This window comes from Pan troglodytes, chromosome 16 (assembly GCF_028858775.2).
Source record: "Pan troglodytes isolate AG18354 chromosome 16, NHGRI_mPanTro3-v2.0_pri, whole genome shotgun sequence".
NCBI classification, from domain to species: Eukaryota; Metazoa; Chordata; class Mammalia; order Primates; family Hominidae; genus Pan; species Pan troglodytes.
The window spans coordinates 42,996,929-43,021,312 of NC_072414.2; the positions used below are offsets into that span (position 1 = coordinate 42,996,929).

The 24,384-nt window shown below is 37.6% G+C and overlaps 1 protein-coding gene across 7 annotated transcripts in view; it reads left to right on the top strand.

Moving 5' to 3' along the window:
- Positions 1 to 8,875, top strand: part of AP4E1 (adaptor related protein complex 4 subunit epsilon 1) — a 98,272-nt gene extending 89,397 nt beyond the window's left edge. For 5 of the 7 annotated variants that reach the window (XM_009429123.5, XM_001169245.6, XM_063794948.1 and 2 more), the window contains 4 exons: positions 287 to 844; positions 2,043 to 2,233; positions 4,000 to 4,157; positions 5,477 to 8,875. In XM_009429123.5, the coding sequence (XP_009427398.1) occupies positions 287 to 844; positions 2,043 to 2,233; positions 4,000 to 4,157; positions 5,477 to 5,637 (1,068 nt within the window). In that variant the 3' untranslated portion in view covers positions 5,638 to 8,875. Of the gene's footprint in view, positions 1 to 286; positions 845 to 2,042; positions 2,234 to 3,141; positions 3,342 to 3,999; positions 4,158 to 5,476 lie in introns of those variants that run through there. The other 2 variants (XR_010151687.1, XM_054667532.2) reach the window with 2 other exon arrangements.
- Positions 8,876 to 24,384: the final 15,509 nt, after the last annotated feature.

Genomic DNA, 24,384 nt, shown 5'->3' on the forward strand with positions numbered 1-24,384 from the left:
AATCTAACAAGTTTTTTGTTCATGACTGACTTTTGGACCTTATTTCTTTTTCGGATTCCATGTGTTTTTTATGAGAAATAAGATTTAGCTAATAGTTCAAAGTTATATAGCTGTCAGGATTTTAGGGCTTAACATTTTATTTATCTCTGATTCTTTACTAATTTATTCTTTATAGATAGAACCTTAGCAAATTGTTATATTGCCGATTTGAAATTATAGATGAATGTTTAAAACTCATGACTAGTAGAATGATTTCTTTTTATATTATTATGTTTTATTTTTGCAGCTGGGAAAAGCAGATACTGTCTCTCACAAGTTCAGAAGGAAATCAAAAGTCAAAGAAGCTAAAAGTGGCGAAACAACCAGTACTCATAATATGACCTGTTCTTCCTTTAGTTCTTTGTCAAATGTGGCATATGAAGATGATTATTATTCGAATACTTTGCACGATACAGGAGACAAGGAATTAAAGAAATTTTCTCTCAGTTCGGAACTTTTGGATTCTGAGTCACTCACAGAACTGCCCTTGGTTGAGAAATTCTCATATTGTAGTCTGTCTACACCTTCATTGTTTGCTAATAACAACATGGAAATTTTTCACCCTCCTCAATCTACTGCAGCCTCAGTTGCCAAGGAAAGCTCTTTAGCTTCATCTTTTTTGGAAGAAACTACTGAATACATGCACTCAAATGCTATGGAAGTCTGTAATAATGAAACTATATCAGTGTCTTCTTATAAAATTTGGAAAGATGATTGTTTATTGATGGTCTGGTCAGTCACTAATAAGAGTGGTTTGGAATTGAAAAGTGCTGACTTAGAAATTTTTCCTGCAGAAAATTTCAAGGTAAAATTTAAAGGTATTATTATTTTATTTTCAGTGTGTATTTTGTGTTCTCTTTTCCTGTGCTCTTTAAATGTCTCCTTCACTTTTGTCATAAACACTAAAACAAAATTCTCAAATTATTTAGCAAAGTAGAAGATTAAGGAGTAAGGATATTGAAGAATAAATGTGTATACTGCTTACTTCTTTCTCTCACCAATTTATTTTTATATACCAAGTGCTCAGACATCAGTTCTCTTTCTTCCCTAGCTCTAACAGATTGCCGTTGTGATTGCTGGAAGTATGTTTAGTTGCATTATTGTATGGATGTCCTTGGTGGATTTATAATGAGATTTGACCAGTATATTTATCTTCCACAAAACTGGCCCAGTTTCTTCTATGAGCTAGAATGTGTTGAATGGGATATTGTCTGGGCCACTGACCAGAGCAAAAATTCCTGATACTAGATGTGCTTTAGAATCACCTGTGGGGCCAGGTGCGGTGGCTTACGCCTGTAATCCCAGCACTTTGGGAGGCTGAGGTGGGTGGATCACGAGGTCAGGAGTTTGAGACCAGCCTGACCAACATGGTGAAGCCCTGTCTCTACTAAAAATACAAAAATTAGCTGGGCATGGTGGTGCGCACCTGTAATCCCAGCTACTCAGGAGGCTGAGGCAGGAGAATTGCTTGAACCTGGGAGATGGAGGTTGCAGTGAGCCAAGATTGCACCATTGCACTCCAGCCTGGGTGACAGAGTGAGACTCCATCTCAAAAAAAAAAAAAAAAAAAGAATCACCTGTGGAACTTAAAAAAACAGACCAAACCCTTCCCAGTTCCTTTAACTCTACCACCAAAGCTTGAGGGTAGAGAATGAGAATAGATGACATCTGTATTTGTATTTATATTTATATTTAAGTTCTTTTAAAAATTATTTGAAAACTCTCCTATCTTTAAAAACCCAGGACCAGCCAGGACATTTACAGTTTTAACTGTAATGCCATTTGTTAACATAATTTTGACCTGTGTACAATTATTATTTCATTATCTGTTCTAGTGAATTTTTCTCAAGTGAAGTTACCAGTCATCTTCATAATGTAGTTTGTTATTAACTTCCCATATTAGTATGATTTGTGCCACTTCAATTAAATAGAAAATTGGTAGTCATGTAATAGTCTGTATTGATCCCTTCCTTCTTCAACACTTTTATTACTTCTATTTGCAGGTGACTGAGCAACCTGGATGCTGTTTGCCTGTAATGGAAGCAGAAAGCACCAAAAGCTTTCAATATAGTGTGCAGATAGAAAAACCTTTTACAGAAGGAAATCTTACTGGTTTTATTAGTTATCATATGATGGACACTCATTCTGCTCAGCTGGAATTTTCTGTAAACTTATCACTATTAGATTTCATTAGGTAAATGTTTTGTGAAATGTTAATTCAAGTTGTTAATTCACCAACTATTTTTTAGACCTCTTCTCTGGATGGAGGCACTATGTTGGGTGCTAGGGAGTATAACAGTTAAAAACTACACACAGTTCCTACCTTAGAGGAATTTCTAGTCTATGGAGGAGACATGGAGCAATTACATAAATACATATGTAATTATGAATTGTGCTATGAAGAGAAAATAAGTGGTACAATGAGGGATTATAATGAGAGACCTGATTTAGGTTGGAGTTGGTTGGTGACCTGGAAAAGCTTGTGAGAAAAAGTATTATTTAAACTAAATAACTCCGAAGATTCTGCATGGCTTTTAAAAGTTTCTCTCATTTGTATTTTATTCAATTATTTCATAAAATTTGTTTGTTAAGCTTTAGAGAAATGTAAGAAAATTGCTCGACATAGTTATTAAACTTTTTTTTTTATTATTATACTTTAAGTTTTAGGGTACATGTGCACAATGTGCAGGTTAGTTACATATGTATACATGTGCCATGCTGGTGTGCTGCACCCATTAACTCGTCATTTGGCAGTAGGTATATCTCCTAAAGCTATCCCTTCCCCCTCCCCCCACCCCACAACAGTCCCCAGAGTGTGATGTGTTATTAAACTTTTATTAAACATGCAGTTTTTACCATTATACTAGGCACTGTACAGTGTTACCAAAATAATGGAAAACAATATCTTACCTGCTCTAATTTTGTTTTATAAATGTATTGTACTGTTTTTGAACATTAAAAATATGAAGGCTGCCTGAACCCAGAATGCAGAATACCGATGAATATCTCTATATGTTTTTTTAACCTCCACATGTCACTTCTGTTACAATACAATGCTCTTGTTTTTGTTCATTCTTTTTTTTTTTTTTTTTTTTTAAACAGGGTCTTGCTGTGTCACCCAGGCTGGAGTGCAGTGGCACACTATGGCTCACTGTAGCCTCGACCTCCCAGGCTCAATTGATCCTCCCACCTCAGGCTCCTGAGTAGCTGGGACTACAGGAATATGTCACCATGCCAGCTAATTTTTATGTTTTTTGTAGAGATAGGGTTTTGCCATGTTGCTCAGGCTAGTCTCAAGCTGTTGGGCTCAAGCGATCTGTCTGCCTCGGCCTCCCAAGGTGCTGGGATTAGGGACGAGGGCTACCATGCCCAGCTTTGCCCATTCTTTAAAGTCTTTTAGTAATAACATAACTGTCAGTCTATTACAGTACTGTATGCCTGTGGTGCTGATAGGATAAAATCCAGCCTTCAAAAAACTTACGTTGTGTGATTGTGGAGGTCTCCTGAACCATTTAAAAAATGTGTTTGTTAAAATTCTTTCTTTTGGTCTAATTTACTTAAGGTGCTAGATCTTTGTATTCATGTTCTTTTTCATAACTTTGATAGAGTATCCCATTATCCCCAAATTCAAAGTAAATATGAAAGAAAAGTTCTGTATTATAGTTGAATGATTTATGAAATTACTTGGTAAAATCTTACTGGAATGACTAGTAGAAAGAGAGATAACTGAGTGATTTATTGAAATGATATTTTAAATTTAATAATATACCTGCTTTCAGTATTTTCATCAGGTTGGAGGATGATACTAACCATTTTTAGCATATTTGGTTTAAAGACATAAATCTTATGGACCCAGATTTACAATGATTATGTTTTATTCTCATGAGGCATTTGAAATTTGTTTGTTTAGAATCATTTCACTGTTTTTGACATATATCTAATTTTAAAAATTATTTTCAGACCATTAAAAATCTCAAGTGATGACTTTGGGAAACTCTGGTTATCCTTCGCAAATGACGTGAAACAAAATGTAAAAATGTCAGAATCTCAAGCTGCACTTCCTTCTGCACTAAAGACTCTGCAACAGAAACTAAGACTCCATATTATTGAGATTATAGGTTCGTAGAGTTATAAAAAGGCTATTCTGTGTTTATAGGAGCTTTCTTATAATTGGAACACAAATCAACTCTTACAAGTATCAGATTTCTTAGAGCTTTATTTCCTATTATGACTGTCTTTCAGTTGAATGTGTTTTTCAGACTGTATTAAATAATTTTTTATTGGAAAATATACATACATAAAATATACCATTTTAACAATTTTTAAACATATAGTTAAGTGGCATTAAGTATATTTACACTGTTGTGCAACTGTCACCATCATCTATCTTCAGAACTTTTTTATCCTCCTCAACTGGAACACTATACCCATTAAACACTAATTCCGCCTTTCCCCTTCCTCTCCACCTCTTGGCAACTACCATTTTACCTCTTGTCTCTATGAACTTGACTGTGTTAGGTACCTTATATAAGTGGAATCATACAATACTTGTCCCTTTGTATCTGGCTTATTTCACTGAGCATAATATCTTCAAGGTTGATCCATGTTGTAGAATGTGTCCGAATTTTAATGTGATACATTTTGTTTATCCATTCGTCTGTAAATGGATACTTGGGTTACTTCCACTTTTTGGCTATGGTGAGTAATGCTGCTATGAACAGGGTTATACAAATACCTGTTTGTGTCCCTGCTTTCAGTTCTTTATTTGGTTATATACCCAGAAGTGGAATTGGTGGATTATATGATAATTATAGATTTAATTTTTTTTTTTTGAGACAGAGGCTCACTTTGTTACCCATGCTGGAGTACAGTGGTGCGATCTGAGCTCACTGCAACCTCCACCTTCCGTGTTCAAGCTATTCTCGTGCCTCAGCCTCCCGAGTAGCTAGGATTACAGGTGTGTGGCACCATGCTCAGCTAATTTTTTGTATTTTTTAGTAGAGATGGGGTTTCACCATATTGCCTAGGCAGGTCTAGAACTCCTGAGCTTAAGTGATCTGCCCGCCTCAGCCTCCCAAAGTGCTGGGATTACAGGCGTGAACTACTGCACCTGGCCTAGATTTAATTCTTTGAGAAACCACCATATCATTTTCACAGCAACTGCACCATTTTATATTCCCACCAGCAATGTACCAGGGTTCCAGTTTCTCCACGTCTTCATCATCATTTGTTATTATCTGTTTTTTTCTTTAATATTAGCCATCCTAATGGGTATGAAGTATAGTATCTCACTGTGGTTTCAATTTGCAGTCTCCTTAGTGGTTAGTGATATTGAGTATCTTTTCATGTGCTTATTAGCCATTTGTGTATCTTCTTGGAGGAATGTCTGTTTAACTCCTTTTGCATTAAATCATTTTTCACTTTTGTTTTGTTTTAGGCAATGAAGGGCTATTGGCCTGTCAGCTGCTCCCATCCATCCCCTGCTTACTGCATTGCCGAGTTCATGCAGATATATTAGCCCTGTGGTTCAGATCCTCCTGTTCTACTCTTCCTGACTATTTACTGTATCAGTGTCAAAAGGTGATGGAGGGATCCTAGCAGAAGCCCTGCTAAATTTTACTCCATCAAGATCAATGGTTTACATAGATAAACTTATTTACCAAAGTAAAAAGAACTCATGGTACTTCTAATGAAAATGGGGATTATTACAAGTGTGGTTTATATGTTTTCTTTATGATTCCTGGTCAAGAAAGATCCCCAAAACTGTATCCCTAACCTTTAACTCAGGATTGTACAGTATGTTTAGGTCCCTCAAAAAGTGACCTAAGCTAATGTTATAAACTGCTAATGATTTATATATCACTTAGTGTGTAGAGGGACTGAAAATATTTATTTTGTTATAAATAATTTTATAGCACGTTTACTCTAGTGCTAGCTAATTTGTAATAAAGCCAAGTCTCAGTTTTCTGCATTAAATGGAAGGGAGACATGAAATTGATAATCTCAAACTTAATTCATATTTGGCTTTGGAATGTAGTGTATGGTTTTTGGTAGGGAAGTCAATATTTTCGATTATGTTTTGCTTAGATCAGTGTTGAACTAAGTTGGCATAGCACACACTAACAGTTGTAGGAGATCCATGAGCATGCTGGATATTGAGGGGATCCAATCTGTGATCTATTTCTTATTATAGATAACTGTTACACATAATTTCAGATTGTTTGGCTATAAAATTTGTCTGTTTTCCACTTGGAGTTATTTTAAAATTCAAAGTAAATCACTCTATTCTTATTTTGAAAACTCAGAGCCATTTTCAAAATATCATATAGAAACAAAACCCATAAGAGCACACAGTAACAAAGCAAACAGATACAAAAATGACTTTTTAGTTACGACAAATATTTTAGTTGGTTACTACTTAGGTCCTTTTGGCGAATGAAAATTTGTGATTAGAGTATAAATGGCAAAACTATCTTTTCCTGGCCTTTGAATCCACTAGTACTTAATGGATATAGCTGAAGCAGAGACTAAGTATAACATACAGGTTCTTCAGTAAAATATATCATTTTCATGTTATAGTTATGCCTGTGTGGCCTCTGTCAGAACTATTATCAGTAAAAGAGGTTAAGCCTATATATGAATGATGGACCAAAATCTTGAGGTTGTACATTAACTGAAATAGTATTTTATAAAATCTTATGGTGCTGTGGAAAATATTTATTGTTTCACCTTTTCTGACACTTCACCATGGAGACTATTCAGGTAATACAATTTTAAGTCATTGCAGTTAATACTCTGGTTAATTGGTACTGTTAATCACCCAGGTCAGGAATTCTGATTTTAGGTTATCTCATTAATCATGGCTGATAAAGAAGCTAAGGGGATTCTCCAGATCTAATAGATTTCATTAGTCATTTGTGTCGAGTATTCCTCCCTAAAAACAAAAGCAGTATTTTCTTTCTCAATTAATTTTTAAGTTATTCATTAAAAAATATATAACATCTTAATTTTATTCTTTTAAAAACATACAGTGAAGCCTTGCTACAAGAGTCATAAGTGACTGGAATTTCTTGCATAATAGGTTCCTCCTTTTGAATAGATCAGATTCATCCCCAGGCTCTCAGTAGTGTCATGATGAAATGAGTGTGCTGACTCCAGGGGTGCGGTGGACACTGGTAGCTAGCCTTATCAGCTCCCTCCTTATTCCTACCTCTGTCAGCAGCATGCCTCGCCCCTTACCTAATTCTGCTGTGACTCTGACAGAGAGGAAGTGCCTTCTCACTTTGCAAAGGAATGCAGCATGTCACAAAGGAGGTGCTCCAATTTTTTGTGTCCTTACTTCCCTATGTTTGCCTAGTTACTGAGGCTAGGTCGAGTGTGAAGCAATAGGTGTAAGGTGCTGAGAGCACATGGACAGCTACCAGGGAGATCTGTTGCTTGGTTACAGGGTGTATTCATGAGTGGTAGCTGCAGTTGTCGTGAGAGACATGCTTGGCATACAGAGCTGTCTAATGGGTGGGAGACATGTAATGGTAGATTTAGGGCTGGGAGCATGATTTTGGGTCTGCCCAAAGGAACATGGTGTCACTTTTGTTCTTGCTGACCCACTAAATAAAAAGTAGTGTAACAGGGTTTCACTGGAATGTTTATTAGAATGTTTACAGTTTTTATATTTTTATGATTTTAAAAACAATAATAGAAAAATAGATTTTAAGGAACTTCAGAGCAGTATATATTCTGTCTAAACTCATTGAATATTTTAAGTTGTAAATCAGGTGTCCACCAACCTTTATTTTTGCATTGCAGGAGATGTGACTGTAAAGTAGGGAGTTTTTTTTTTTGAGACAGAGTTTCACCCTTGTTGCCCAGGCTAGAGTGTAATGGTGCAATCTCGGCTCACTGCAACCTCTGCCTCCCAGGTTCAAGCAATTCTCCTGCCTCAGCCTCCCTAGTAGCTGGGATTACAGGCATGCACCACCACACCCGGCTAATTTTTTTGTATTTTTAGTAGAGACAAGGTTTCTCCATGTTGGTTAGGCTGGTCTCGAACTCCCGACCTCAGGTGATCTGCCTGCCTCAGCCTCCCAAAGTGCTGAGATTACAGGCGTGAGCCACTGCGCCCGGCCAAATTATTTTTGTGGGTAGATTCATTCTCTTTACCTAATAGTCATAATTTAGTCAGTGAAGGGACAACATCTGGGGTAAGAGCTATGGAGGAGGTGCTCAGCTTTGTGAGTTTTGTGCCAGGCATCTTTGCTGAAAATGGAGATGGCAGCAAGTGTGAATCTGGGGGAATATAAGGGAAGACAGAAAAGCCTTAAGAGTAGACAGAGGAAGAAGGGTACCAGAATAGTCCCTGTGGAGGCAGGCAGATCAGAGCTCAGGGTTTGAAAGTGGGCCTGAGTAAGGCTCCTGCTAGAGAAACTGCAGATGGAAGCTGAGCAGTTACCAACTGCTAATGTGCCAAGTATACCAAGCACAGCATGTGTCCTGTAGAGGAGCATTATTTTAAACAATATTCTACTATCATCTACCAAAATAATTGTGGTAAAAGTGTAGTATTTTATTTTTTCCTTTTATGTCAGCAATATTTTAAAATATTGATCTGTTTATCTTATATTTTTATGGATAAATGTGGTATTTGCCTCATGATTGTGAGCCACTGAGAGTGCACTGAACCTATTCACACGTCTTTAAGATGTTTTGCTGTGTTAAAATTTTAGGAGAGAAAAATACAAGTGAATAATTATTTAATAGGCATTTATTACTTTATTTTGGAGTTGAATTCTGTCATTTGAAAAAGTTCAGTAATGTAATAAATACAAAGTGATCTGCACTGTTTTTTGGTCTATGTTCTTTATTAACTAAGTAGCTGAATAATAAGTAATATTATTTAAACAATAATTTGGTAGACATCAGCTAAAAAGAGCAGGAGCAATTAGAATGGGATGAAAAGAATGATTTTTTCATTACAGCCCCCAAAGAATCTTGTCTCGTTGGCTAAAAGTAAAGATATTGCTATTTCTCTTTCTGTATGATGGTCAGAGAGAACTTTGTGGGCTTCAGACAAATTATAGCATGGATTGATTCTCAGGATGCCTGTCCATATCTCCTGCTTTCACCTTAGGCTGACCAGAGCATTTAAAGCAGAGCATTGTTTCCATCATGCCTTTCTTTGTAGATGTCTGAAGATGCCAGAAACACAGTAAATCAATTAGAAACTTAGTGACCAAAGAATCTGAGTGTGCTGGCCATCTCTGCCTCATGTATCCTAAAACACAAAGCTAGATCAGAAATGGAGTTTAAATTCCACTGATTTGTGTCTCTTGTTGGCTACAGTGTATAAGAAGAAAAAAAACCCCTGAGACTTGAAGCTCCATCTTTGGGGCACTGAAGTCAAAAAGGAAGTTTAAATGCACCACACTCACTGTAGTAATTGAAAAGAAGGGAGCTGTTGAAGGGAGGGGTGGCCTGCAGCCCTATGGGCCAGGGTTAATGATTGCATGATAGTTACTGGTTTAGTGTATGCATAATGGGAGACTGAGCTTTTTGTGCTTAGGAACTCTCTGTGTGTGTATAGATTTTATTTTTTTGATAGGCTCTTTTTTAAGACTTTTTGAGCAGTTTCAGGTTCAAGCAGAATCGAGAAGAACAGGTTTCCCATATACTCCCTCCTCCCACATGCATGCATAGACTCCCCCATTATGAGTATCCCCTACCAAAGTGTTATATTTGTTATAATTCATGAGCCTACCTTGACATATTGTTATCACCAAATGTTTTACATTAGTGTTCACTCATGATGTACATTCTGTGGATTTACACAGATGTATAATGACATGAATCCACTAGTGTAGTATCATACAGAGTGTGTTCACATGAATTTAGAGGATTTCTAAATCCTCTGTGCTCTGCCTGCTTATCCCTTCTGCCCTCCTGCCCCCAACCCCTGGTAACCACTTATGTTTTTTACTATCTCCATAGTTTTGCCATTTCCAGAATATCATATCTTCGGAATCATATAGTAGTAGCCTTTTTAGATTGTTCTTAATATGCATTTAAGTTTCCTCCATATCTTTTCATGGCTAACTTTTTAGCATTGAAAAATTTGTTGTGTATACCACAGCTTTTTTAATCCATTCACTTACTGAAAGACGTGGTTGCTTCTAAGTTTTGGCAATTATGAATAAAGCTGCTATAAACACTGTATACAGATTTTTGTGTAGACATGTCTTCAACTCCTTTGGACAAATACCAGGGAGCATGTTTGCTGGATTCTATGTTAAGAGTATGTTTAGTTATGTGAGAAACTGCCAAATTGTCTTCCAAAGTGGCTGTACTATTTTGCATTCCTGCCAACAAAGAATGAGAATTCCTGTTGCTCCACATCCTTGCCAGCATTTGGTGGTGTCAGGGTTCTGGATTTTGGCCATTCTAATAGGTGCGTAGTGATATCTCATTTTAATTTGCGTTTCCCTGATGACATATGGTATTGAGCATCTTTTCATATGCTTTGTTGCCATCTGTCTGTTTGTGTGTGTGTGTGTGAGATGCCTGTTAAGGGCTTTTGCCCATTTTTAAATCAAGTTTTCTGATTGTTTGAGTTCTTTCTATATTTTTGGTAATATGCTCTTGTCAGATGTGTCTTTTGCAAATATTTTCTTCTGGTCTGTGGTTTATCTTTTCACTCTCTTGATAGTGTCTTTTGCAGAGCAGAGATTTTTAATTTTAGTGAAGTTCAGCTTATTAAATGTTTCTTTCATGGATTATGCCTTGATGTTATATCTAAAAGTCATTGCTAAACCCAAGGTTATCTAGATTTTTCTCCTATGATATCATCTCGGAGTTTTACAGTTTTGCATTTTACTTTTAGGTATGTGATCCATTTTAAGTCAATTTTTGTGCAGGGTGTAAGGTCTGTGTCTAGATTCTTTTTTTTTTTTTTTTTTTTTGCATGTGGATGTCCAGTTGTTCCAGCACCATTTCTTGAAAAGAACATCTTTTCTCCATTATATTGCCTTTGCTTCTTTGTCAGTGTGTTACTCTGTTTTTACGTTACTCTAAAGAAATAACTGAGTGTTTTATAAAGAAAAGAAGTTTACTTGGCTTACGGTTCTGCAGACTGTACAGGAAGCATAGTGCTGGCATCTGCTTCTGGTGAGGCCTCAGGAAGCTTACAATCATGGTGGAATGCAAAGGGAGAGCAGCTCGTGTCTCATGGTGAGGAAGGGAGCAAGAGAGAGAGGAGGGAGGTCCCAGACTCTCTTAAACAAACAGACCTCATGTGAACTAACTGAGCAAGAACTGACTTATCACCAAGGGGATGGTGCTAAGCCATTCATGAGGGATCTGCCCCATGATCCAATTACTTCTCACCAGGCCCCACCTCCAACACTGGGAATCACATTTCAGCATGAGATTTGGAGGGGACAAGCATCCAAACCATATCAGTCAAATCAGTTGACTATGTTTATGTGGATCCATTTCGGGGCTCTCTGTTTTCTTCCACTCATCTATTTTCGTCTTTTCTTTTGCCAGTGCTACACTGCCATGATTATTCTAGCTTTATAGTAAGTCTGTAAGTCAGGTAGTGTCAGTCTTCTAACTTTGTTCTCCTTCAATATTATGTTGGCTATTCTGGGTCTTTTGCCTCTTCATATAAAATTTAGAATTAGTTTATAGATATCTACAAAATAACTTGCTGGGTTTTTTATTGGGATTGCATTGAATCTAAAGATCAAGTTGGGTAGAAGAGACATCTTTAATCAAAGATACTTTTATTTCTTCCTGCTGAATCAGTGTACCTTTTATTTCCTTTTTTGTCTTACTAAATTCACTAAGATTTCTAGTATAATGTTGAAAAGCAGTGGTGAGAGGAGATATTCTTCTCTTCTTCCTGATCTTAGTGGGAAAGCTTCTAGTTTCTCACCATTAAGTATGATGCTAGCTGTAGGATTTTTGTAGAGATTCTTTATCAAGGTGAGGAAGTTCTCTCTTCCTGATTTACTGAGATTTTAATCACGAATGGGTGTTGGATTTTGTCAGCTGCTTTTTCTTTTTCTTTTTTTTTTTTGAGACGTAGTCTCACTCTGTTGCCCAGGCTGGAATGCGATGGTGCGATCTCGGCTCACTGCAACCTCTGCCTCCTGGGTTCAAGTGATTATCTGCCTCAGCCTCCTGAGTAGCTGGGATTTCAGGTGCATGCCACCACGCCCAGCTAATTTTTGTATTTTTAATAGAGATGGGGTTTCACCGTATTGGTCAGGCTGGTCTCGAACTCCTGACCTTGTGATCCGCCTGCCTCGGCCTCCCAAAGTGCTGAGATTACAGGTGTGAGCCATCGTGCCTGGCCTGTCAGCTGCTTTTTTCTGTATTGGTATGATCATATGATTATTCTTCTTTAGCCTGTTGACATGATGGATTACATTCATTAATTTTGATTTTTTTTTTTTTTTTTTTTTTTTTTGAGACAGAGTCTCGTTCTGTCACCTAGGCTGGAGTGCAGTGGTGCAATCTCAGCTCACTGCAACCTCCACCTTACAGGTTCAAGCAATTCTTCTGTCTCAGCCTTGTGAGTAGCTGGAACTACAGGTGCACACCACCATGCCCAGCTAATTTGTTTTTTGTATTTTTAGTAGAGATGGGGTTTCACCATGTTGGCCAGGCTGGTCTTGAACTCCTGACCCCAAGTGATCTGCCCACCTAGGCCTTTGAAAGTGCTGGGATTACAGACATGAGCCACTGTGCCTGGCCTAATTTTGAATGTTGAACCAGCTTTGTATAACTGAGATAAGTCCTACTTGGTTATGGTGTATAATTCTTATTTTACATTGTTGGATTTGATTTGCTAATGCTTTGTTGAGGTTTTATACATCTATATTTATGAGAGACTGGTCTATATATTTTTTTCCTTGTAATGTCTTTGTCTAGTTTTGGCATTAAGGTAATTCTGACCTCATAGAACGAGTTAGGAAGTATTTCCTCTGTAGTTATCTCCTGGAAGAGAGCTGATATAATTTCTTCTTTGGGTAGAAACATTTGTGAACCCACTTGGGCCTGGTGCTTTCTATTTTGGAAGTTTATTAATTATTGATTCAACTTTTTCGTAAAGATAAGCCTATTCAGGTAGTTTTTGTGTGTGTGTGTGAGTTTTGGCAGATTGTGTCTTTCAAGGAATGGTCCATTTCATCTAGGTTATCAAATTTGCAGGCTTAGAGTTATTCATAGTGTTCCTTGATTATCTTCTTAATGTCCATGGGATCTGTAGTGATGTCCCCTCTTTCATTTATGATATTAGTAGTTTGTGTCCTCTCTTTTTCTTATGTGTAAGTTTTTATGTCCCTTTTGCCTGACACAATAGACACTCAATAACAGTCACTCATCTATTGAATGAATAATTAAGGAGACCTGCCCACTCAAAATAAGTAACCTGGGACCAGATAATATCCAGGGATTTATATTACTAATTCTGTGGCCCTCCAAAAAGTAAAGAAATATGATCTGATCCAGTTTAAATATTTAAGTCAGCAGAAAGGGGTTCCAGTGAAAATAGCCTATGCCATTTTGTACCAGGTGGGAAAGAGGAAACATGATATCTTCATGAGACCCTTACCAGCCTGAATATTCTTTTATAAGAACATGTCATGCCTTTAAGAGATCTCTCTGCAATGCAATGTTATTACAGATAGAAATTATGATTTGGAGGAGGGATACTTTTCTGTATTATATAGTTCATAAAGTTTTATTGATCTAAAAACTTGTTCTAGGACAGAAAGTAGTAGACATCTAATTGGGGCAGTTAATGAACTAATGAATATGATAAGGCAGACTTACTAGCTAAATCAGCATCACTTATTCATAAAAGTAGGCGCTATGATAAAGGGAGGGACAACTACACATTAATAAGATCACTAACATCAGGAAAGTTGGGAAAGAACAGGCCCTCTGAGATAAAGCAGCAGAAAGGAGTTACTTAAAAGGAAATGTGTTTCATATGCATCACACAGGAACATTTTTATGATACGTACATGGATCCAAGGTAGGAAAGCACCCAAAAGGTGAATCCCAGAGAATCCTGAGAACTTATAAATATTGCGGATACGAGAAGATGGACCTGGTTGTGCAGAAAGTACAGATGATGTGGAGCATATGAGCTTCCTGGAGCATCTTTAATGCTGAAAAAATAGTGGGTCCTTGTAAGCAGTTGCAGCCAGATTGTAGGCTTTTTTCCAAGGGAGGGAATCAATTTCCGTTAGTTATTTTAAACTCTCTTCCTAAGTGGATGAGTACTTTTCCTTCCCCAAAACATTACATTGCCAATGCCACTAAATGGCTGACTTCAGGAAATTTTTCCTTGATAGGATCTGGCACATTATGTGCCAAATGGAGAGACTAGAGCCCAGAGGTTAATTGTATTTCAGTGAAAGTGCTTAGAAATATTTTAATTGCACATCTCCTCCATTCCTTATATGACAAGTAGAAAGGAGCAGAGGCAAGGCATGTACATTCTCAGGGGGAGGCATTTGATCTCTACCAAATAATTTAATGAAGGCAAGGACAAAACCAGTGACTGGAACAAGCTGGTCCTGTTAGTGATAGTTATCAAGGTATTAGAATTTATTTTCTTATTTTAGTTGATTGATTAATGGTTTATAGGGGTAAATAGTTATTGTGAATTATGGGAAAGATGAAATGATTTTGTACCCTATTATTGGACCAGTCTTCATTTACAGACATAGAATATGTATATCTTGGAACTTAGAAATTCCTAGGTTTTTATAGATAAAACATCATTTATAATTGGTTTCTCAGATGTTGCCTTTTTATTGATTCAGATTTTGTTGAAGATGATTAGAACATTGAATATCATTCATATGTCCTATGACAGCTGCCACCATGAATAAAAGTGGCATAATTGGAAAGACCTGAACTGCAATAATTTTGTAAACTTTTTTATTACAAAAATTTCAAATACATACCAAATAAACAGTGACATAATGAACCCATGTACCATTATCCAGCTTCAACAACTATCAGCTTTCTGCTATTCTTATCATACCTCCTCACTTCCTGCCCCCACTAGATTATTTTTTGTAGTTCTTTTATTTGCATGCATTGAAATGCACAAATCTTAACTGCTTAACCTCATCAAATGGATATGCCCTTGTAACCCACAACCCTATCAAGCTGTGAAGCATTTCCATTACCCCAAGAACCTCCTCTTTTCCCTTCCAGTCAGTTCCTGTGTTCCATCATCACTCTGCTGCAAGGCAGCTACTGTTCTGTTTTTTTTTTCTACTATAGATGAGTTTTACTGGTTCTAGAACTTCATATAAATGGAAGCATTAAAAATGTACTTTTTTTTTTTTTGGAGACAGAGTTTTGCTCTTGTCGCCCAGGCTGGAGTGCAATGGTACAATCTTGGCTCAGTGCAACCTCTGCCTCCTGGGTTCAAGCGATTCTCCTGCCTCAGCCTCCAGAGTAGCTGGGATTACAGGCGTCCGCCACCATACCCGGCTAATTTTTGTATTATTAGTAGAGGTGAGGTTTCATTATGTTGGCCAGGCTGGTCTCGAACTCCTGACCTTAGGTGATCCACCTGCCTCAGCTTCCCAAATTGCTGGGATTGCAGGTGTGAGCCACCATGCCCAGCCAAGGATGTACCTTTTAAATCAAGCTCTTTTGATTAGTTAAATTTTTGTTGTTGCATTTATCAACTATATGGAAAGATAGGACCTGACAGGAATGGTGTACTGAGCAGATGTGGGAACAAAATTAGATAGATATGATACTGATGGCACATGAGGAGTGTTGGTGAGATATTCCTTAGCCTGAGATGTGTCATATTGATGAGTTCACACATTTTCTCCACCCACTAATACATCTCCAGCATCTAGAACAACTTTAAATGACATGAGCGCAAAACAGAAGGGGTTGAGTGACAGAAGGTAACATGATTTGGGAGAGAGATGCAAGATTGGGAATTTGTGGTCAGAGAATAGTGATCCACTTGAATTAAAGGATTCATTAAAATGTTTGTAGCAGGCTCAATCATCTCAACCTTTGATAATTTTATCACATACATATGGGATTATATTTAGCCTGACCAATTCCAAAGACTTTATTTATGTTTTTGAGACAGAGTCTTGCTTTGTTGCTCAGGGTAGATTGTAATGGATCCATCACAGCTCACTGCAGCCTTGACCTCCCAGGGTCAAGTGATCCTTCCACCTCAGCCTCCCAAGTAGCTGAGACTACAGGCACACACCATTATGCCTGGCTGATTTTTGTATTTTTTGTAGAGATGGGGTTTTGCTACGTTGCCCAGGCTGGTCTTGAACTCTGGGGCTCAAGCATTCTGACAACCTCGGCCTCCCAAAGTGCTGGGATTACAAGCCACTATGTTTGGCCAGACTTCTAACTGTTAAAGGCTTTCAAACTATATTGACTGTAACACACAGTAAGAAGTACATTGTACATGATGACCTAGTTTACACATTATGTATATAATTGAAATTTCAAATTGCACAAAAAATCACTTAGCTAATACTCAGTCCCATGCACTTTGATACCTTCTATTCTGATCTATTCCATTCTTTCAAAAAGCTAGTTGCAACCCATTAGATTGATTTCATGACCTATTTCATGCCCACCAAGCCCAGTTTGGATCAGCTAAACTGTAGTTGACCTGCAGACTCATGATCATGAGAACAATACTTGTTGCTATTAGCCACTGAGTTTTTCAGGTGGTTTATAGACAGCATTGTTGTAGCATTAGCTGAGATGCACATCAGAAAGTCAACATTTACTTGTTGCAGTAAGATGGACAATGGACTAGAAATAATAGCCCAGTGACTTATAATTATGATCAAATTAGTTCTAACCTTGGACAGGTCATCTTTTCTCTCTGGGCTATAGTTTTCTGCTCTGTAAAGTGAAGAGAGAGACAGGACTGGAGTAGATCTCTCAAATTGTCACTTCTGAAGTTCAGAGTCTCAGGGCTGCTCTGAGCATATGTGATTTTCACAAATTATATGACTTCCTCTTCTAAAATTTCTTAGCTCAAGGAGATCACCCTTGTCACTACTGTAGAGTGGGGAGCAGATTCTTATATATTTCTCTAGAACAATATGGAAGAACATCAGTCCATAGAAGAACAGTAACTTAGAAAGTTTCAGCATAACCCACAAGGTCTTAGTATTCAACAGAAGCATTCTTCATGGCCAGTGCTTTCTGTGCAGGGCAACTGGCCTTCTGTCTAATCAGATAGGAAAAAATTGACTGTGTTGGCAGCTCTGATCTGCAGAAGAGCCTCCCCACTCTTTGATTCAGCACTACAGTTGTGGCAGCATCACTGTTTCCACATGCTCTTCTGTTTCCCAGCTCCTTTGGAGTTGGATTTTCATGTGATTGAGTTCCAGTCAGTTATATTCCAATAGAATGTTGGTGGAAATGATATACAGAACTTCTAGGCAAGGGCCCTAAAACATTTTACATGCCCTCACTCTTTGCTCATCAGGTTGCTGGATGGAGAGAATCCAGTTATAAAGTTTCCAAAAAGGAGACAATGGGGCTACTGGTTGGAAGAAACCTGAGTCTCTGAAAGGAGCAGTTCCTTTCCCTCTTGACCTCCCTGTACTGTAACCTGAATTAAAAACAAATCTTTGTTGTGTTAAGCCACTGAGATTTGGGGGTTTGCTACATCAGTTAGAACTACCCTGACTAATGCATCTGCTTAGACCCATAATTTTCAATATGTTAGCCACTAGCCACATGTGGGAACTGAGCACTTGAAATGTGGCTAGTCAGAATTGAGATGTGCTCTAACTATAGAACAAACTGGATTTCAAAGACTTAGTGCACAAAAAGTAAAGTATTAATTTTATATTAATGATATTACAATTATATTTTGGATATATTAGATAAAATATAGTACTAAAATTAGTTTCACCCATTTCTTTTTATTTTTGATGTGACCACTAGAAAATTTAAAGTTGCATGTGTGACTTGCATTATATTTGTATTGAAAAGTGCTGTCTCAGATCTGACTTTCAATCAGGATCTCAGTTTACAGTCTTCAAAGATTAAATCTAGAAAAAACATTAGTGATTGGTCTGTCTTTCTTACTACTAAACTAACCTTAAATCTGTATACTATCCTTGAATTTTAATGGCAGGTCAGAGAGAATTATTTCTGAAAAGGAAGATACTCCCTTCACTTCTGGAGGAGTTTGATATCTCTTTGTTTTCTTTCTTGCCTCCCTCCTACATCTAACTTATTTTTGTTTAATTGGTGATTAATCTAATCTAGATGTGTTTTTCATTGCAGATATTACATTTTTCATCTCTAGAGGTTCCATTTGGGTCTTTTATATCTTCAATTTTTCTCTTCATCATGTTCACATTTTCTTCTACTTTCTTAAACATACGGAATGTATTTTTTTTTTTTTTTTCTGAGACCGAGTCCCACTCTGTCGCCCAGGCTGGAGTGCAGTGGCATGATCTCAGCTCACTGCAAGCTCAACCTCCTGGGTTCACGCCATTTTCCTGCCTCAGCCTCCCGAGTATCTGGGACTACAGGCGCCCGCCACCACGCCCGGCTAATTTTTTTGTATTTTTAGTAGAGACGGGGTTTTACCATGTTAGCCAAGAGGGTCTTGACCTCCTGACCTCGTGATCCGCCCATCTCGGCCTCCCAAAGTGCTGGGATTACAGGCGTGAGCCACGCGCCTAGCCTACGGAATGTATTTTTAATAGGTGTTTTAATGTCCTTGTTTGAGAATTCCATTCTCTCTGTCATTTTTATGTCTGTTTCTATTGATTGCAGTTTCTCCCAGGTATTGATCATATTATTCTGTTTTTTGACATGCCTAAAGATTTTTTTTACTAGATGGCAGATATTGTGAATTTTATATTGTTGTGTGCTGAATTGTATTGCATTCATTTCAATGTCACCATGTTGTCGCATGCTGAATTGTATCAAATTCATTTATGTGGTGTTGAATTTTGTTCTGATACACAGTCGAGTTGCTTGGAATCACCTGAATCCTTTTAAGACCTGCCTTTAACATGCACGCAAATATTAACTGCAACACTAGTCATAAGGGCAGAGACATGGAATCAACCTAAATGCTCATCAGTGACAGATTGGATAAAGAAAATGTGGTACATATACACCATGGAATACTATGCAGCCACAAAAAAGAATGAGTGCATGTCTTTTGCTGGAACATGGGTGGAGCTGGAGGCCATTATCCTTAGCAAACTAATGCAGAAACAGAAAACCAAATACTGCATGTTCTCACTTTTAAGTGGAAGCTAAATAATGAGAACTCATGAACAGAAAGAAGGGAACAGTAGACACTGGGGGCTCCTTGAGGGTGGAGGGTGGGAGGAGGGAGGGGAGCAGAAAATATAACTTGACTACTAGGCTTAGTACCTGGGTGATGAAATAATCTGTACAACAAACCCCCGTAACACAGGTTTACCTATATAACAAACCTGCACATGTACCCCCAAACCTAAAAGTTAAAAAGAAAAAAAAAAAAAGACCTGCCTTTAAATTTTATTAGGCTGGGTCCAGAGCAGTCTTTAGGGTTAACTTATCCCTAGGAAACACCCTTCTGAGGATTCTACCAGATGTCCTTTGTATCATGAGGGCAGTCTGGTTGGTGGAAACATAAGCTATTTCTATCCCAAATTCTGGCCACCCTGACCTCCCTTAACTCTTAGGATTTCTCCTCCCTGTGCTGTGACCTGGAAACTGCCTCTAGTCAGTAAGCTGTGACAATCATAGGGCTTGTGTTGTTTTTGTTTCCCTTCTCTCTGGGAGATTAGAGTCCTGTGCTGGTTGTTTTTCAATGTCTGAAAATCATGATTTCATAAGTCTCTCCGGTTTCCTAGTTGTTTAAGGCAGGAAGATAAATCCAGTCCTTGTTATTCTTGGCCATAAGAGGTAGTACCTTAACCAGGTAGTACCAGGTTCTAATTTCATTAGATATTCCTACCCTATTCTAGAAATTCCTGAGGAACTTGATCAAATTCAGTACAGAATTTTGAAAGAAGAGAGCTGTCTCACTCTCTGTAGACAAATAACTCTTCTATATGTTTGTTTTGTGTTTGGTCAGGTTATTAAATATAATGATGCTACAATTAGGGGTACCATTATCATCAAAAGGAAGAACCCCTTATTGTGACAGCTAAATGGTGAGTTAAGAAAGCTAAATGGAGAAGAAGAGAAATTCTTAAATCTTCTCATTAGAATGAGGCCCCTGAAGACTTGCATCAACAGATATTTCTGGACAGGCCACAGTGCATAGAGCAGAGGCGTTTGCTAGAACAGCTCAAGGCAAAAACTGTAGTAGGCCAGTCTGAGCTGAACTCTTCCCCAAAATTGTGAGTGGTATTTGAGAATGTTCTTTGTGGGAGAATACTGTGGACTTAGGACTACCAATTTGTCTGTTTGTATAATAGCATTTTTTTAAAAAAAATTATTTTGTCAGGGGAAGCTGGCTGTTTCTTAAAAGTTTCCCTCCATGAGCGTCAAACTTATAAATGTTGAAAATTGTTGTCAGCCCTTGGGCTATCCAGCAGTCTCCTTTCCCTACCTCTTCCTCAGATTTCAAAGGTGTAAGCCAGTAAACTAGGATATCTCTAAAGTTTTGTCCCTATAATGACATGGATATTATCAGTACTGGCATATTCTTTGTTAAACAATTTTTTGTTTGTTTTAATTAAAAAACCTTCATTGGCTTTTGTGATTCTAGAAGATAATTTTCCCTCTGATGATTTTTTCTTATTTTTAGTTGACATGTAATAATTATACATATTTATGGGATATAGAGTGATATTTTGATAAGTGTATATAATTTATAAGGTAATCAAACCAGGTTGTAAAAAGCAAATCCATTACCTCAAACATTTATTATTTCTTTGTGCTGTGAACATTCAAAATCCTCACTTCTAGCTTTTTGAAAATATACAAATAAGTTACTGTTAGCCATATTTACCTTACAGTGCTGCAGAACACTAGAATGAATTCTTCCTATCTAGCCATAATTTTGTATCCATTAACCAACCTTTCCCCATCCTTCCCTCCCCTTTACCCTTCCCAGCCTCTAATACCCACAATTCTACTGTCTACTTCCATGACCTCAAAAATTTGTTTTAGCTCCCCCTTATAAGTGAGAATATGAAGTATTTAACTTTCTGTGCCTGACTTACTTTGCTTAACATAATATCCTCTAGGCTTATTCATATTGATGTGAATGACAGGATTTTATTTGTTTTATGGCTAAATAGTATTTCTTATGCTCATTTTAAAATCCATTCATCTGTTGATGGAAGTTTAGGTTGATTCCAGATCTTAACTATTGTGAATAGTGCTGCAATAAACATGAGGGTGCAGGTATACCTTTGATATACTGATTTCCTTTCCTTTGAATAAATACCCAGTAATGGGATTGCTGAATGCATGGAAGTTTTATTTTTAATTTTTTGAGAAGCCTCCATACTATTTTCCATAATGGCTGTACTAATTTACATTCCCACCAACAGTGTATGAGTTCCCCTTTCTCCACATTCTTACCAGCATTTGTTTTTTTCTTTTTGATAACAGCCATTCTAACTGGGGTGAGATCTCATTGTGGTTTGATATGTATTTCCCCAATGATTAGTGATGCTGAGCATTTTATTATATATCTGTTGGCCATTGGTATATCTTCTTTTGAGAAATGTCTATTGATGTCCTTTGCCCACTTTTTAATGGGATTATTTGTGGGTTTTTTTTTTTACAGTTGAATTGAGTTCCTTGTATATTCTGGATATTAGTTCCTTGTCAGATGAATAGTTTGCAGATATTTTGTCGCAATCGACAGGTTGTCTCTTCACTGTGTTGATTGTGTCTTTGCTGTGCAGAAACTTTTCAGTTTAATATAGTTCACATTTGTCTATTTTTGTTTTTGTTGCATATACTTTTGAAGTCTTAGCCATAAAGTCTTTGCCTAGATCAGTATCCTAAAGCATTTCCTCTGTGTTTTCTTCTAGTAGTTTTATAGTTTTGGGTGTTAGGCTTCAGTCTTTTATCCATTTTGAGTTGATTTTTGTATGTGGTGAGAGATAGGAGTCTAGTTTCATTATTCTGCATATGGATATCCAGTTTTCCCAGCACCATTTATTGAAAAGGGTGTTCTTTACTCAATGTATGTTGGCACCTTTATTGAATATCAGTTGGCTGTAAATATGTAAATAAATTTCTGAGTTCTGTATTCTGTTCCATTGGTCTATATGTCTGTTTTTATACCAAATACCATGCTGTTTTGGTTACTATAGTTTTGTAGTATATTTTGAAATCTGGTAGTGTGGTGCCTTGTTCTTTTTGTCCAGGATTTTTTTTTTTTTTTTTTTTTTTTGGTTATTCAGGGTCTTTTGTAGTTCCATATAAATTTTAGAATTGTTTTTTTCTATTTCTATGGAGAATGTCATTGGTATTTTGATAGGGATTACACTGAATCTGTAAATTGCTTTGGGCAGTATGGTCATTTTAACAATATTAATTCTTCTGATCCATGAACAGGGGAAGTGTTTCCATTTGTTTGTGTCCATTTGTTGTGTCCAAAACACCAATGAAAGAAATAATTTCTTTCATCTTTCAGTGAACATCTTTTGGTGTTCAAGAATTTCTTTCATTGATGTTTTGTAGTTTTCCTTGTAGAGGTCTTTCACTTCCTTGGTTAAGTTCATAGGTATTTTATTTATTTATTTTGTTTGTTTGTTAATTTCAGCTTTTAGATATAGGAGTATCTAAAATATTATAAAACAAGCCATGTACAGGCTTGTTACATGAATATATTGTACCCAGGTAGTGAGCCTAGTTACCCAATAGGTAGTTTTTCAACCCACGCCCCTCTCCCTCTCTCCCTCTTTTGGTACTCCTCAGTGTCTATTGTTGGAATCTTTATGTCCATGAGTACCTGATGTTTAGCTCCCATATATAAGCAAGAACATGTGGTATTTGTTTTTCTGTTCCTGTATTAATTTTCTTAGGATAATGGCCTCCCAGCTCCATCCATGTTGTTGCAAAGGACATGATTTCATTCTTTTTTTATGGCTCATAGAATTCCACAGTGTATATGTACCACATTTCCTTTATCCAATCCATCAATGATGGGCACCTAGCTTAATTCCATGTCTTTGCTATTGTGAATAGCATGGTGATGAATATATGAATCTGTGCATCTTTTTGGTATAATGATTTATTTTCCTCTGAGTAAACACCCAGTAAAATGGGATTGCTGGGTTGAATGGTAGCTCTGTTTTAAGTTCTTTGAGAAATCTCCAAAATGTTTTCCATGGTAGGTGAACTGATTTATAGCCCCACCAACAATGTATAAGTGTTTCCTTTTCTTCACAGCCTCACCAACACCTGGTTTTTGACTTTTTTTTTTTTTTTTTTTTGAGGCGGAGTCTTCCTCTGTCGCCCAGGCCGAAGTGCAGTGGTATAATCTCTGCTCACTGCAAATTCTGCCTCCAGGGTTCAAGTGATTCTCCTGCCTCAGCCTCCTGAGTAGCTGGGATTATAGGCACATGCCACCAAGCCTGGCTAATTTTTGTATTTTTTGGCACACCACCACACCTGGCTAATTTTTGTATTTTTTAGTAGAGACAGGGTTTCGCCATGTTGGCCAGGCTGGTCTCAAACTCCAGACCTCAGGTGATCCTCCCACCTTAGCCTCCCAAAGTGCTGGGATTACAGGCATGAGCCACTGTGCCCGGCCCTTGACTTTTTAATAATAGCCATTCTGACTGGTATGAGATGGTACCTCATTGTGGTTTTGACTTGCATTTCTCTGATGATTAGTGATGATGAGCATTTTTTCATATGTGTGTTGGCTGCTTTTGTGTCTTCTTTTGAGAGATGTCTGTTCATGTCCTTTGCCTACTTTTTTTTTTTTTTTTTTGCTTTTGAGATGGAGTCTCGCTCTGTCGCCCAGGCTGAAGTGCAGTGGCACGATCTCGGCTCACTGCACGCTCCACCTCCCGGGTTCATGCCATTCTCCTGCCTCAGCCTCCCGAGTAGCTGGGACTACAGGCACCTGCCACCACGCCCGGCTAATTTTTTCTATTTTTAGTAGAGACGGGGTTTCACCATGTTAGCCAGGATGGTCTTGATCTCCTGACCTGGTGATCTGCCCGCCTCAGCCTCCCAAAGTGCTGGGATTACAGGTGTGAGCCACCGTGCCCAGCCAATCCTTTGCCTACTTTTTAATGGGGCTATTTGGTTTTTGCTTGTGGCATTAAGTTCCGTATAGATTCTGGATATTAGACCTTTGTTAGATACATAGTTGGT